The sequence below is a fragment of the Hylobates moloch genome, unplaced genomic scaffold (genome assembly GCF_009828535.3).
Source record: "Hylobates moloch isolate HMO894 unplaced genomic scaffold, HMol_V3 SCAFFOLD_19, whole genome shotgun sequence".
In the NCBI taxonomy this organism is placed as follows: domain Eukaryota; kingdom Metazoa; phylum Chordata; class Mammalia; order Primates; family Hylobatidae; genus Hylobates; species Hylobates moloch.
Window position 1 is genome coordinate 20,015,331 of NW_026652294.1, and position 17,192 is coordinate 20,032,522.

A 17,192-nucleotide genomic window follows, 5' to 3' on the forward strand; every position below is an offset into this window, starting at 1 on the left:
TCAGGAAGTTTGTGCCCGGTGCAAGCCAAGGCCTGACTCCCCTCAGCTGTGAGCTTTTCACTTTGCAGAGTTGTAGGATTCTTATTCATGCAAAGAGTCGGCTGGTCATGAATGCCTTCAGCAAAGATTTAGGCATTGTGCCAGGTGCTGGGGCCACATTTTGGAAAAACAGCTTAACTTGATCCTCAAGAAAGGTTCAGTCCAGGGGGAGACGGGGGAAGTAAATAATAATTACCCTCCCGAACCAGTTACAGCACAGGAAAAGCAGTAAGACCAGAACACATAGCTGTTGGTGAAGGGCTGGTGCATTCCTTCATTCATTGAACAAAGTTATTGAGAACCTGATACGTGATATGGGAATATAGTGGGAACAAAGCAATCTTTCTGGCTATCTAGACCTTCTGTTCTAGAAAAGAAACAACAAAATAAATTATACGATAGCATATCTTATATCTCTATATTATTTAATATTATATGTCTCTGTATTGGCGATCTACCTAGAATCATTTCAGGCAGTGATAAATGTTTGAAGGAAAAAAAATGCATAGTTGGGCCTAGAGAGTGCGGACAGTATGGTCTGGCAGGGTATCCCTGAGGAGGCGACATGAGATCAGAAACTCAGAAGGAGGTGCATGGGTGAGAGTGGTCGCATCTGCAGAAATGTTTCAGGAAGAAGGAGAGCTAGCAAGCGCCAAGCTGGTGCACCAGACACCATGGACATGCTTTACACATACCACATCTATGAAGTGAGGACTCTGTCCCCACTTCAGGTGGGGAGGCCAAGAGCTAGAAACAGGGAGTGACTGATGCAAGGCCTTGCAACTTAGAGAAGGCAGAGCCAGGATCCAGCCCAGGTGGTCTGCTTTGCCTACACAGGCGGCCTCTGTGCCATGAAGCCAGGCCGCCTACCTGGGCTAGTCCTAGATGCTTTGTGAGCTCGGAGGCAGGCACCAAATTCAACTTCAGGGAGGGATGAGAGAAGTGGGCACGGAAGCACAATCTTGATGGATGAGAGCGAGGAATGCACCAAGTTAAGGAAGTCTCTGCCTTTCTCCTTCCCTTCGTCTGGCCCCCAAGCTGCCACTTACCTGTGTGAATGTCCACCCAAAGTTGAGAGAGAGGGAAGCTCCACCCCCCATACACACAGGGTTTGCTCTGCTCACTCTATTTTCCTCTCCACTCAAGTCACCTCCTCAGGAGGCCTTCCCTGCTTCCCGCACCTCAAATACCAACTTCTCTGTTGCTTTTGCTTCACCCGTTTCTCATGACCTGCCCTTAGCCCACATATCTGCTTACTTATTGTTTGACTGTTTTCTGCAACTCTAATATCAGCTCCACAGGAGCTATTGTCTGTTTCATTCACCACTGTACCCTCTGTGTCTGGCACATAATGAATGAAAGGAAGGAAAGGAAGAAGCAGCTTAACGCATACGGAAACATTTAGGAGAGGTGAAGGGAACACTTTTCCAAACACACACACACAGGTACCCAGGAGTGAGTGCAGGAACTGTGTTCTATGTAATGTTTGCTGGAGCCTGGCACTTGGAATTTGCCTCTAATAAATTCTGTTGAATGAATGGATATCTGGAATTTGAAATTAAAAGTTCAGGAGGCCCAGAAGAATCTAGGCAATTATGTATGAAATAAAGAATAAAGAAATGTTATTATAAAAATTAAGTTTCTTGATGGGATGTTAGAGAGGTCCCAGGATCTCTATCCTCTATCTTGATCTCTATTCAGGAGTCAAGGGCTGACCGTGGCTCAGGAGCTGATATGCTGGGAGGATTTGGAAAAGCCACCCTTCTCTCTTCCCCGTCACAGTTTGCCCATCTATAAAATGGGGACACATAGAAAAGTCTAAGGGGCTTTTCTGACTCTGGAACTCTAAGATTTTATAGACCATCCCCTCCTCTGGGACAAGCCCATGCATCCTCCCTCTTGCCCCAAACATCCTCCCTACAAACAGTAAGCCTGGGTGGGAGCTGGGGAGGGGGAGGATCTGAGAGAGTCTCTGATGCCTTTTGTCAAGGTCTTGCGTTACTGATGCTTCCTGGCTCCTGCTCTTCAGCCCTCTCTGAGGTCTGACCTTCTAATGAGCGGATGCACATTATCAGCCGCTGCGGTTTGAACGGGTGCCTATAATTTAGTGTTGCCTAACGCTGGAAACTGAGAGCAGAACTTGCATAATTAGATTGGGGTCTCATTAACGTCTGCCTCCTCGGGTGTTTTTCATTCTTGGTTTCTCCTGCCCTGTATTTGCAATCCCCTCTGTCTGTATAAACATGGCTGTCCCTTTTTATCTCTCCCTTGTGGAGCCAGGCTAGAATTTGGGTCCAGAACAGCCAAGGCACTCACAAAGCATGAATTTTAACATGCCCCGGGATGGCCCCTGCGCTGCTTTCTAAATAGAGAACCTGGATGTCTGGGTTGTGCTTAAGCACCTCGAGCTGGCTGGCCAGCCACCCTGGGTTTGGGTTTGGACAAAAACCAGAGGAAGGAGGGCTATCAAGACAGCTGCTGCAAATACTGGTGATTTAATCAACTTGTGTACAATGCTTGGCCATTTACAAAGCACTCCTAGAATCTGATCTTGTAAGCACGGACTTGGTCTATTTTGTTCACTGGTCCCCTAAGAGTTATTCTCTTTTTGTGCCCTCCTGACCCCATTCTATGCTTTTTCCATTCTTCCATGCCCTGCTCTGAGCTACAGGAGATGGGTCCCTGTGGGCAAGATCAACTCAGCTCCCTTGCTGAATGGTTTCTGCTTGCCTTTGGCCAAAGTGAGGCCCCAGCAGGAGACTGGAAGGCAGAGGGAGAGAAGGGGGGTGGTACTTCTCTCTAGTGCCCACCGTGTTTTAGTGCCATGACTTTGGAGGTAGCTGAGTTCCTCCCCATTTATAGCTTCAATGGACCAGCTCTCCTGCTCAAGTCTAGATTAAACCTACTAGATTTAGTCTAGAAATTCTATTTTCTCCTTTTGTCCCTTCACCCCTAGGGATAATGGTTTCCTTCTGTTGTCAGATTCTAAATACCTCCCGTTCCCTTAGCCCCTCACACTCCTCTATAAGTTGCCCCTTCCTTAAAGTCTCTTTATTTAGACACTTTAGGGGTGAATTCTGTCTTTTGCCTGGTCCCTGTCTGATACAATACCCAATGTCTGAAGTGGTCCCTGGAACATAGTAGGTCCTTAATAAATGTTTGTGGAATGAACGCACAAACTTTTCATAGATGACATGTCATGTCATCCTTACAAAAACTATGCAAAATAATATTATTACCTTCTACAGATTAAAAAACACTGAGGCTCAGAGAGGTAAATTCTCATACCTGAGCAATAGATTTTTAAGGGAGGGCAACACTCCCATACTGTACCCTGAATGAGCTGTAGCTTCACTCTGCACCCTGGAGAAATCTCTACATACTGCTGCTTTCTGTACAGAGACTGAGTGTCCACTCACGCCAGCCTGGTGTGGGCTCAACAGGACCAGAGGCTGGTGGAGTGGACAAAGATTCAAAGACACTTGGAAATTCACTTGGTACAGAATCAGAGACCTGGGTTCAAATCCAAGTGGTGCTACTTTCTAAAAGTGTGATCTGGGGCAATGAAATCAATGACAATGATTTAATCGTCCCAGTTGTGACTCAGTTTCTTCCTCTGTAAATAGGGCTATAATAATTATTATTACACACTTAATTTAGTGATTATCTTGATCCAGGCATTGTGTTTAGCATTTCACATTATACTAACTCATGTAATCCTCGCTGCAACCCTATGACGAGGTATTGTTATTATTATTATTATTATTAGGAGGAGGAGTATTACAGATAAGTTACTGCCCACGGTCACACAGCTGCTGTCACCGTGGCAAATCTGGGATGTCCATCAAGGCAGCCTGCAGCCTGCTCCAGAACTGTGTTCTTAACCTTCAGGCTATACTGGCTATCTACATTATTATTAGGCCATCTCATGGGTTCATAACAACTAGATAAGAAGACCATCTATGATGGGCACTTAGCACAGCCCTGGTGCACAAGGTGCCATCAATAGTGGTGACTGACTTTTCCTTGTTCCCCACCTAAAAGTCAGATGCATGGATCCTCTCCATATTTGTCTTCCATGTCGTTGTTCAATTGTACTCTTGCGTGGCATTCATAGTAGGAGACGTATGGCTTCTTTAAGCAGCTCTGCCCCTTGCCACACACAGGCCCTGGAGCCAGACTGCCTTGGGCTTGAATCCTAGCTTTGCCACTTATTGGCTGGAGAACTGGATGTCATTACCCCATCCATTGGTGTTTCAGCCTTTTTAGCTATAAAATGGTGATTTTAATAGCACACACCCTATAGGGTTGTTGAAAGGATGAAATGAGTTAATTCATGTTAAGTGCTTGGAGCAGTGCCTAGCACGTAGGAAATGCTATTAAAGTGTTTGCTAAATAAATAAAAATTCATGAATTTTGTATGTGCAATTCAAGCTGGCTTAAACAAAAAGGGATTTTTTTTGGCTCAAGTCTGGGGATAAGTCCGGATCCAGAGCCTTGAATAACATCATCAGGGCATCGTCTCTCTGCTTGGCTGTGCGTTCCTTTACCTTGGCTTCATTCTTGGCAGATTGTTCACTCAAGGAGAGAGATGGCCACCGCAGCTCCAGACATACATCCCATCCGCTCAGTGGTCCCAGCAGAACACATGTGCCTTTCATCCAAGAGTTCTGGCACTGGCCTGGCTTGGGTCCCAATGAGATATTCCAATTGACTAAGGCCGGTCATGTGCCCTCAGCTGCACACACCACACAGACTGCAAGTTGGGGAGGGGGTCACCTCAATGGAATCCTAGGTGCTGTTTGCCAAAGCAGAAGGAATGGAAGCTGGAGAAAGCCAGCAATGGCCTTCTCTGCCATCCATCCTGGTCACCTATATTAGTCAGGGTTCTCCAGAGAAACAGAACTAACAGGATATATTGAAGAGGAGATTTATTATGGGGATTGGCTCACATGATTACAGAGGCTGACAAGTTCCACGAGATGCTGGCTGTAAGCTGGAGAACCAGGAAAGCTCATAGTGTGATTTGGTCTGAGTTCAAAGGCTTGAGAACCAGGAGTGTCAACCGTATAATTTCCCAGTCTATGGCTGGAGTCGTGAGAACTGGGTGGCTGCTGGCATCAGTCTTGAAGTTTGAAGGCCTAAGAACCAGGAGCTTTGGCGTCCAAGGGCAGGAGAAGATAGGTGTCTCAGGTCAAAAGAGAGAGAGACTTAGCTCTTCCTCTGTCTTTTTCTTCTAGTGGGACCCCCAGTGGATTGGATGCTGCCTGCCCACACGGTGAGGGAAGATCTTCCTTGATGAGCCTACTGATTCAAATGCTCTTCCAGAAATACCCTCAGAGACGCACCAAGAAATAAAGTTTTACCAGCCCTCTGGGTAAATTAACCATCACATCACCTTCCCTGAAGATGCTCTTGTGAGCAAGACTTAAGGAGATCTAGACCTTGGTCACAATACATACTGGAAGTGCTTACAGGCAATTTCAATACAACGTCTACGTGTCTTTGAAAGAATACACAGCAAGTCAAGAGCACTGTTCAACATTCCTATTTTGGGAGACCATAGCTAGGGCTCGTTATGGCCCTATATGCCTGTGGAAGATTCCACTGTTTTTATTTATTTATTAAACTTTTATTTTAGGTTCAGGGTTACATGTGCAGGTTTGTTATACCAGTAAACTTGTGTCATAGGGGTTTGCTGTATAGATTATTTTGTCACCCAGATACTAAGCCTAGTACTCAACAGTTATTTTTTCTGATCCTCTCCCTCCTCCCACCCTTCACCCTCAAGTAGGCCTCAGTATCTGTTGTTCTCCTCTTTGTGTCCATGAGTTCTCATCATTTAGCTCCCACTTATAAATGAGAACATGTGGTATTTGGTTTTCTGTTCCTGTGTTAGTTTGCTAAGGGTAATGGCCTCCAGTTCTATCCATGTTCCCACAAAAGACATGATCTCCTTCTTTTTTACGGCTGCATAGTATTCCATATATATGTACCACATTTTCTTCATCCAGTCTACCACGGATGGGAATTTAGGTTGATTCCATGTCTTTGCTATTGTGACTAGTGCTGCAATGAACATTTGCACTCATGCGTCTTTATGGTAGAATGTTTTATATTCCTTTGGGTATATACTCAGTAATGGGATTGCTGGATCAAATGGTACTTTGGAAGATTCTACTGATTCCCCCCACTGAAGGACACACTGAGTCACAGGCTACTTGGGGTGTGTGCACATTCTCTTGGGTCTGACATCCTGTAACAAATCGTGCTAAAGCGGGCTACCTGGCTGAGATTGTAAGCACCATCCTGGGCATGAGACAGAATAAATCTCAACAGCTATATGGGTCCCTGAACCCAGGCCTTTAGCTATACTGGCACTGTCTTCACAGCCCTGACTACTCAAAATGTGATCTTCCAACAGCAGCATCAGCAGCATCGAGGAGCTTGTTCACATCGTTCCTGCTCAAACTGAGTCTGCAAGACCAATGCATTGGCTTCACCTGGGAGCTCAAAGAAAACGCAAAATCTCAGGCCCTACCTGAAGACATAATGGATGAAGATCTGCATTTGAACATGAGATCTCCCAGAGGTGTGTACACACATTAAATTTCAAGAGGCACTGCTATATTCATTTTCTAGGGCTGCTGTAGCAAGGGACCACAAACTTAATGACTTAAAACAAGAGAAATTTATTCTCTCATGGTTCTAGAGGGTAGAAGTCCAAAATCAAGGTGTTGGCAGGCTGGGCACGGTGGCTTATGCCTGTAATCCCAGCACGTTGGGAGGCCAGGGTGGGAGGATCGCTTGAGCTCAGGAGTCCGAGGCCAGCTTGGGCAACAGAGCAAGACCCCATCTCTACCAAAAATTTAAAACTTAGGCAGGCATGGTGGCATGTGCCTGTAGTTTCAGCTATTCAGGAGGCTGAGGTGGGTGGACCGCTTGAGCCCGGGAGGTTGAGGCTGCAGTGAGCAGTGATCGCATCACTGTACCCCAGCCTGGGTGACAGAGAGAGACCCTGTCTCAAGAAAAAAAAAAAAAAGGTGTTGGCAGAGTTGGTTCTTTCTGAGGGCTTGGCAGGAGATGCCTGTCTCCTAGCTTCTGATGATCATCAGCAATTCTTGGCTTGTCAGTGTATCTCCCCAATCTCTGCTTCCATCATCACATGGTGTTTTCCCCGTGTCTAAATTTCCCTCTTCTTTTAAGGACACCAGTTATATTGGATTAAGGGCTCACACTACTCCAGTAAAATTGCACCTTAATCATCACATCTGCAACAATGCTGTTTCTAAGTAAGGTCAAGTTCTGAGGAACTACGAGTTAAGACTTTATCTTTTTCGAGGGGAGCACAATTCAACTCGTAACAACTGCCTTCAAAGTCTGCCATTCCTGAATGCTGGAAGAACTCCCAATTAGCAAATACCTGGAACATTTCTGTAACTTCATCTTTGTAAACAATGTTGTAAATTCAGGAAGAATATGGCAGGTCTAGAATAAGACTTGGAGATGTGTATTTTTGCAAAGTGATTCTTGTGTTCAGGCAGCATACCTAGGAGTGTCCTCAGCTTTTCAGCCCATCCTGCCTCAGTGCAGGGCCATGATGAGAACAATCTGGGGATGTTTCCTACTCTGGCTGTCACTAGAATCACCAGCGGAGCTTTAAAAATACGAATCCCTAAATCCCACCCTCAGAGATTCCAGTGCAATACATCTGGGACACTGCTTGGGTATCAGGATTTTAAAACAATTCCCAGGTGATTCTAATCAGTAGCTAAATTTGAGGACCAATGGGATAGTTGTTCTTTTTTTTTTTTTTGTGGCAGGGTCTCAATCTGTCATCCAGGCTCACTGCAGTGGCTCACTGCAGCATCTGCTCCCAGGCTCAAGTGATTCTCATGCCTCAGCCACTCAAATAGCTGAGACTACAGGCACACACCACCACACCTGGATAATTTTTGCATTTTTATTAGAGACAGTGTTTTGCCATATTGCCCAGGCTTGTCTTGAACTCCTGATCTCAAGCAATCTGCCCACCTTGGCCTCCCAAAGTGCTGGGATTACAGGCGTAAACCATTGTGCCCAGCCGGGATAGATGTTCTTCTTTTTACCTGTTACAAATGAAGGAGATCCAGCCACCCTTCCAAATAAGGAAGTAGGACACAAGTGCAAAAAATGCCAAATATGAGCACAGATTCCTAAACAATAGCATTTTAGGCTTTTTACAGTTCTTGTGTGCAAAATGAGGGTGCTATGGAGAAGTACATGAATGTATATATTTAGCATTATTCTCCTAATCTCCAATAATCAGGAACTTCTTTATGTCTCCTTATAGTTTTGTCCATTTTTGAAGTATATCTTGAGGTATTTTTATATAGTGCTTATAAATCTAAAATTATTTCTTCTAAGTAAATGAATATCATAATAAATTACTTCCTTTTCCCTAGTAATGCTTTTCACCTGCGAGTCTATTTTCTCTCCCAGATATTAATGCAGCCGCATCCATGAGCTTTCTTTTGCTGCACAGTTGCATGGTATATTTTTCCCCTTTCTTTAACTTTCAAATTTTCTGTATGCTTATATTTCAGATGAATGTCTTGAATGGAATAAATTTGGATTTTTAAAAAGTTACACTGATAACTCTTTAATTAGTGCATTTAGTCCGTTTACATTTAATGTAATTATTGGTATACATACACTGGTGATACAAATATTTAACAACTCCCAGAGTACTTTGTGGGGTTTGCAGTTCTCATAAATGACCATGAGAGGGCGACTCCAGAAGATGCACAGGCATTTATAGCCTTGAAGAGACAGGAGAAACCAGGCATTCACTCTCTCTGGGGTTCCACTACTACTTCTGGGGTTCTTCCCTACAATGTCTGGGCATGCTCTAGCCAGGGGAGAACAAGAATATGGGCTTGGGGACAGGAGTGTGGTAGACTGGGGGACACAGGAACAGTCCCATGGGGTTAGGGTGGCTGAAGTCACTCAGCAGGCTCAAGGCAATGGCTATTTACCTACCGGTATAGAAAAGTTTCAATATTTTAATAACCAGCACTGCTGTATAGGCAATTCAGAATGATATCAGATCAGACCTGCTGTTATATTGGGTGTAAATCAACCATTTACTTTGTGTTATTTACAACACCTGTTCTGTGTTGGTTTTTAAAGCCTGCTATTAGTATATTTACTTCTTTTTTTTTTTTTTTTTTTGAGACAAGGTCTTTCTCTGTCACCCAGCTAAAGTGCAGTGGCGTGATCACAGCTCACTGCAGCTTTGACCTCCCCGGGCTCAATCATTTCTCCCAATTCAGCCTCCCTGAGTAGCTGGGAGGAGTACAGCTATTTTTTTGTATTTTTCATAGAGATGGAGTTTCACCATGTTGCCCAGGCTGGTCTCAAACTCCTGAGCTCAGGCAATCCACCCACCTGGCCTCCCAAAGTGCTGGGATTTACAGGCGTGAGCCACCACACCTGGCCATGTTTACTTTCTTCCCTGACAATACAAGGGCCTCAGAATATCTTAATTCCATTTACCCTCAATCTCTAGTAACTTAATGTTGCATATTTTAATCCTTCATATATTTTTAAATCCATAAAATTATTTTATTGTCTTTTGAAGACAATACCTATTAACACCACTTTCTTTGCCCTTCATATAATCTTGCAGCTCTATGTTAATCTGAGATCATTTTATTTTTGCCTAAAGTACATACATACTTTACAGTTTCCCTTTGTGAAGGTCTGTAAATGTTTTTATTTTGCCATCATTCATAAAAGATGTTTCTCTGAGGATAGAATTATTATAGGTTGGCAATTAAATTTTTCTCAGCACACTGAAGACGTTTTTCCACTATTGTTCTCAGGAAGCTGCCAGTCTGTTACTTTAATAAAAGTACAGATGTTCCTTAACTTACGAAGGGGCTGCATCCCAATAAACCCATTGTAAGTTGAAAATATCCTAAGTTGAAAATGCATTTATTGGCCGGGCGCAGTGGCTCACACCTGTAACCTCAGTACTTTAGGAGGCCGAAGCGGGAGGATCATGAAATCAGGAGATGGAGAACATCCTGGCTAACACGGTGAAACCCCGTCTCTACTAAAGATACAAAAATTTAGCTGGGCATGGTGGCGGGCGCCTGTAGTCCCAGCTACTTGGGAGGCTGAGGCAGGAGAATGGCGTGAACCCTGAAGGCAGAGCTTGCAGTGAACCGAGATCGCGCCACTGCACTCCAGCCTGGGTGACAGAGCGAGACTCCGTCTCAAAAGAAAAGAAAAAAAGAAAATGCATTTATTACCCCTAACCTACCAAACATCATCGCTTAGCCTAGCCTACCTTAAACATTAACAGAGCACTTACATTAGCCTACAGTTGGGCAAAATCTTTGAACGAAAAGTCTATTTTATAATAAAGTGTTGAAGATCTCATGCAATTTATTAATGTTCTCCTGAATGAGTGTCACTTTGCATCATCATAAAGTCAAAAAATCATAAGTCAAACCATCGTAAATTGGGGACCATCTGTAATCTGCCTTTTTCCCTCTGGCTTTTTCTTTCTAAATATCACTATTGAGTCTTGGTGTGGAATTATTTTTATTTATCCTGCTTGAAATAAAGCTTTTTTATTTGAAATAAAGCTTTAAAGCTTTATTTGCCAAGCTTCTGCTTTCGGTGGTTTGGTATCTTTCCAAAACAATCATTTCTTCAAATACTGTCTCTGCTCTACTCTCTTTTACCTCTCTCTTTTGAGATTCTGATTAAATGAATGTTAGGCCCTCTCCTAGAATCTAACAGTCTTTCCTGCACCTCCAATCTTTTTCTCTCTGTGCTTCGTTCAGGATAATCTCTTCAGCTGTACCTTTCATTTCATAAACGCTTTTTCAGTTGTGTCTAACGTGATGTTAAACACAATAATTTTGATTATTGTAGTTTCCATTTCTAGAAGTTGTGTTTGTTTTAAAAAAAAAAGGTTATATTGGCTGAGTGCAGCAGCTCACACCTGTAATTCCAGCACTTTGGGAGGCCGAGGCAGGTGGATCTCCTCAGGTCAGGAGTTTGAGACCAGCCTGACCAACATGGCGAAACCCCGTTTCTACTAAAAATACAAAATTAGCCCAGTGTGATGGTGCATGTCTGTAATCCCAGCTACTCGGGAGGCTGAGGCAGGAGAATTGCTTGAACCTAGGAGGCAGAGGTTGCAGTGAGCCAAGATCATGCCACTGCACTCCAGCCTGGGGAACAAGAGCGAAACTCCATCTCAAAACAAACAAACACAAAATCCTGGTTATATCACTTTTTGTAGTGTCCTTTTCTCTGCAGATATCTCCATACCTGATTTTTCTCAATTTGATATGTATAGTTTTTAAAAATAATCTGTCTGATAATTCTAATGTCTTCTGTCTTTGAGGTTCTGTCTCCATTGTCTATCGTTCCTGTTTCACCTGGTTATCTTTGACTATGTGCTAGCTATTATACAAAAAAATTATTTGAAGGATCATTTGAAGCCTAGCTTTAAAGTGCCTTCCTTTACATAGGATTTGCTTTTATTTCTGGCATGTCTGGGATCACCATAAACCAAGTTCAATGCTTGAGGTTTCCTGGAGGGCTGGGTTATTCAAACTGCAATTCAAGCTGCGAGTACTTGTGAGGGCTCACCTACTTGTAATTCATGTTCACCTAGAAGGTGTAGTCCTTTGGGGAATCTCAGCTTATTGTGGAGAGGGTCTACTGTTACACTCCCTATTCTGAGTGGCCCTGAGTGTTGATTTCTGTCTCCCTTGCCTCCACTAAGCTCTCAAAACCAGTTGCAAATTTCGCTGACCTAGTGAATACTCTCAGGATACAGGTGGCTTTGTACTCATTTACCTGTCTGGGTTTTCATTTTCCCATCAGTCTCTTCCTGGTAATTCCTTACTGTCACACAAACTCTTAGAAGGCCTTTAAAGATTGTAATTATTTAGTATCAGTTTTTAAGTTATTTTCAGGGAAAAAGCTGGTCCAAATGACCTAGCCCACTGTTACTGGAAATAGGAAGCCAAATGTCTTTCATGGCATACAGTAGGCACTCAATAAAGAATGGCTGAATTAGTTGAATTATCATAATTTCCCAAATGATATGGTTTGGCTGTGTTCCCACCCAAATCTTATCTTGAATTGTAGCTCCCACAATTACCATGTGTCGTGGGAGGGACCTCGTGGGAGGTAACTGAATCATGGGGGCGGGTCTTTCTCATGCTCTTCTCGTGATAGTAAGTCTCAAAAGATCTGTTGGTTTTATAAAGGGGAGTTTTCCTGCACGGGCTCTCATTCTCTCTTGTCTGCCATCAGGTAAGATGTTCCTTTCACCTTCCACTGTGATTGTGAGGCCTCCTCAGCCACGTGGAACTGTGAGTCCAGTAAACTTCTTTTTCTTTATGAATTACCCGGTCTCGGGTATATGTCTTTATCAGCAGCATGAAAAAGGACTAATATACCAAACATGCACCTTTTTTTTGGATCTGTCTTTATTTGCAGAGGCTGTTTCCTACTCTTAGGATATATTTCTCTTTCCCTACACCCAGTCTGAGAATGTCCACATTCTACCATTGGACCAGGCTCAGAACAAATGTTACCTTTTCCTCAAAGCTTTTCCTGTTTTCCCTCCTTCCCCAAATCTGAATCCTATCTCTTCTTTCTCTAAACCTTCATGAGACCTAGTGTGTATCGTTCTCTGGGTACTTAACTAGATAGCAATGTATTTATACACGTGCTTATCTCGCCTATGGATTTACACATTCTTGTCATTTTTGGCTTCTGAAGAAACCCCTCACTTGCTCTCCAATTCGGCATAAATTACAAACAGATTTTCTGAACATATTATATATCTAGTGCTTTTAGTTTTGGTCTACTTGGAGAAGATTCCATGAACACTTAGTCTGCCATATTGCAGGAAGCTGAATTTCATTTATTCTAATAAACCCTTCCATTCATACCACACTTTAGAGTTAACAGGGTGCTGTCATATATGTAGGTTTCTGTAAACTTCAGTGCATATCATCATGCTGCAGATGAGAAGGAGAGGACACAAGAGACTAAATAATATGCCAGAGCAGAGCCTCAAAGCCAGAAATGGAACCCAAGTCTTTTCTCTCCAAGCCCAGGGCTCACTCGGGGACACCACAGGTGCTGCCTGTACGATACATGCTGCTGGTCATTACTACTGCAACCACACCTGGGAAGCAGACATTCTGTACAGGAAAGTACATGTGGCACAGGAGTTAGGTCGCAAGCAGTGGACAGAGGGGTGGGCTACATGAGGTTCCACATATGCAATTCTCAGAATGTTCTGCATATTTTAGTCCTACTTACCTCACCACTTTGGTCCCATTTCTCACGACCTGCATGTCCACCATGCAGCCTCCGGTCACATAGGCCGCTAGGTTCAACTCTGAGAATTCAGCCTGAAGAAGAAAGCAAAGCAAAAAAGGATTCATCAAATACCAGTGTTGGTAACAACAGTTAACACGTATTGGGTACTTAGAGGTGCCAAGTACACGTTTAAAGCTCACCTCAAACTTAGGAAGTTGCTGATATTATTTTCATCTTTCTTTTTGAAAGATGAGGAAGCTGAGGCTCTAAGAGGCCTGGTGACATGTCCAAGGCAGCACAATTAATACAAGGCCAAACTGGATTGAAGCCCATGTGTCTCTGATTCAAGGACCTATGCTTTTAATCCTTGCTAATTCCTGCCTCTTTGAAGGTGGAAGAAGCAACTCCAGCTCCAAGATCAGAACATGCCAGATGCTGTTTGATGGGACATTTTCTCTAGATTTTCTTACCTTCATGTTCTACAGTAGTATGGCATCATGACTCTGTGATTATTTATCTCTATTAATGGGCCCACCCCCCACCCTGGTCATATGCCCAGTTTTCTTTTCTTGGTAATGGCCCGTCCTCTTGCTCCATCCATCTGGTTACAGCAGCAGCACCATGTTTGTTCACTGACATACTGCCCTTTTGGTTACAGTTGATGGGGTAAGCATCTGACTCGGGGTAGAAGAATGAGATACTCTTCCCTGAGAGTTTGAAACTGATGAGTGAGTTATGCAGTTTCTTTCTAGGTGGTTGTATCTTTAATGCACAAACCTGGGTGCTATTTAGGACCATGTTTTCTGTCATCTGCACTGGCAATGCACAGAAAACCAGGGTGGAGAGAGAGAGAGAAAGAGAGAGAGAGAGGAATGTCACAGTCACCGAGAGAGGGGCAGGGGCAAGAGACAGGGATGTTGATGTGCCAGCTACACACCTACATTTGGATTTTGAGAGTTCATCTTTTGGGTTGCCTATTTGTTTAAGTGAGCTTTCGTGGATTTCTGTTGCTTACAACCAGAGTCCCATGGAATACATCCCTCTTACCAGATGACATGCTCCCTGGGATTTCTCACTATAACCACCTGTCTTAGTCTCCCAAGGCTGCTGTAATAGGTGGCTTAAACAGCATAAATTCATTCTCCACAGTTCTGGAGGCTAGAAGTCGAAAATCAAGGTGCTGGTAGGGCTGGTTCCTGCTGAGGGCTATAAGGGAAGGATGTGTTCCAGACCTCTCTCCTTGGCTTGTAGATGGCCATCTGCTCCCTGTGTCTTCTTACATTGTCCTCCTTCTATATCCAAAGCTCCTCTTCTTATAAGGCCACCAGTCATATACACTACCCTCACTTTAATGGCCTCACTTTAACTTGATTACCTCTTTAAAGACCCTATCTCCAAATAAGGTCACATTCTACTATGGGTTAGGACTTCAACATATGAATTTTGGGGGTGACAAGTCAACCTATAACGCTATCAGCTAAAATGCATAGCACCAAACTGTGCCTTATACACAGTAGATGCCAAAAGCAATTTCTTTGGGTTTAATGGATAAACATAACCACACACATGTATGAGGCACTCACTATGTGCCAGGTACTGGCCTAAGCATTGTACATATATTAATTCATTTAATCCTCACGCTTGTCCAGATGAGGAAATGGAGGCAGAAAAAGATCAAATAATGTGCATAGCATCATATGGTAGGTAGCAGAGCTGGTATTCAAACCCAGGCAGTGTGGCTCCAGGGCCTGCGTTTTTGTTGTTGTTGTTGTTGTTGTTGTTGTTGTTGTTTTCAGACAGAGTTTCACTCTTTCACCCAGGCTGGAGTGCAGTGGCTCGATCTCGGCTCACTGCAACCTCTGCCTTCCAGTTTCAAGCAATTCTCCTGCCTCAGCCTCCCGAGTAGCTGGGATTACAGGTACCTGCCACCACGCCCAGCTAATTTTCATTTGTTTGTTTGTTTTTTAGTAGAAAGGGGGTTTCACCATGTTGGCCAGGCTGGTCTCGAACTCCTGATGTGATCTGCCCGCCTCGGCCTCCCAAAGTGCTGGGATTAGAGGTGTGAGCCATCACGCTCGGCCGGCCTTGTGCTTTTAACTACCACACTCCATGGCCTCCACTGTTCAGCTGAATGAGGCATTAGGTGGCTTATAACTGGGAATTTTAGGGACCTAAAAACAACCCATTTAAAGAAAAAAGTTTACATTGAAGGGAAATATCATTTCATGGCAACTTAACTGTATCTCCTCAGAGTCATTTGACAGGAATTATGACCAAAGACCCAGCCATCTCCCCAGATAGTATTAGAGCAAACTGGGAGTACTTACACCTCTTGCTGTAATTAATAACCTCATTAAGCTGTGGCAAGGCGAAAAGAAAAGATCACTTTGATGAGTGATCACTTTGATGAGTGAATGAGTCCAGGTTAGTAAATAGTGGTAATGACCTAGTTATTAAGTCTAATGCCTTAAACATTCAGTCCCATCATGTTCAAGATTCTTAGTTGGCAAGGTCACAAAGAAGAATTAAGAAAAAAAGTTGTTGCTTATGTGCGCAGATTAAAAGACATTAGAAGAAAGTTGCAAAACAGGATACCTGGTCACCAAACATATGCAGAGAGGGAGTGCAATAGAATCTTGGAAGATAGAATCTCTGACTCAAAAGTGGCGAGGAACCAAGGGCTGTCTTGCTGCCCAAATGGAAAGAGAGATACCTAGAGAGAAGTCACACTCAGGCTTGGATGTACAAGTTAGAGGTTCATCTTGTTCAGATGTGGGTGTCTACAGTTATTTCTCAGTTGTGGTTTATGAATAATTACAGGAGATAACTGCCTGGGTTGCAAGGTAGCCAGCTTCTGTGGGATCAAGCAGAGAGCTGGCCTAGCAAAGTAAAAGGGCATTCTTCTGTTATTTAACTGTCTAAAACCTTCAGCACCATGGAAATGAACACAGAGGTGTCCAAACCACCTTCCCTTCAAGATAGCTTGATAGCCTTTCTGGTAGAATATGAAAGAGCAGCCATTTGGAAGACTCTCATAAAAACTGTAGTGAATTGAACTGTATTCCTCAAAAAGCTATGTCCAAGTCCTAACCTCTGATACCCGTGAACGTGACCTCTTTGGGAACTAGGGTCTTTTCAGTTGTAATCCAGTTAAGGATATCAGATGAAATCATCTTAGATCGGTGGGAGTTACGGGGGAGGCACACTAAATCCACTAACAAGTCCTTAGAAGAGAAGAGAGGAGAAAAAGACAGAAAGACACAGGAAAGAAGACCACGGGAAAACGGCAGCAGAGATGGAGTGATGCTGCCACAAGCCAAGAAATGCCGAGAGTCACTAGAAGCTGGAGGAGCCAAGGAAGGATTCTCCCCTGGAGCCTTCAGAGGGTGTGCAGCTCTGCTGAAACCTTGATTTGGGAATTTTGGCCTCCAGAACTGGAAGAAAATAAATTTCTGTTGTTTTAAGCCACTAAGTGTATGGTAATTGTGGAACCTAGGAAATTAAAATAACAACTTTGAGAATTGAATGCAATTTCAGTATCATATTCAAAGTCACCAGGGCTCAAAGAAGGTCAATGTTGCCAGGTAAATCTCCTTTATTCACTTCACTAAAAACATGCACATAGAAATCTGCACCTAGACTCATTCTCTCTCTCTCTCTCTCTCACACACACACACACACAAATAGCAAATTAGTTATTCACCTATATCGCAAAAAACCCTATTATCAGAATTACTTAAATATTCTGCATGAGCTAACCTTTTCACCACAAATTATTTTGACCTCCAAGGTTTTTGGTATATCTT

The 17,192-nt window shown here is 43.5% G+C and overlaps 1 protein-coding gene across 6 annotated transcripts in view; it reads right to left on the bottom strand.

Moving 5' to 3' along the window:
- Positions 1–17,192, bottom strand: part of SYN3 (synapsin III) — a 565,053-nt gene that overhangs the window by 424,282 nt on the left and 123,579 nt on the right. For all 6 annotated transcript variants that reach the window (XM_032140020.2, XM_032140018.2, XM_058431176.1 and 3 more), the window contains one exon: positions 13,387–13,478. In XM_032140020.2, coding sequence (XP_031995911.1) covers positions 13,387–13,478 — 92 coding nt within the window. The remainder of the gene's footprint in view (positions 1–13,386; positions 13,479–17,192) is intronic.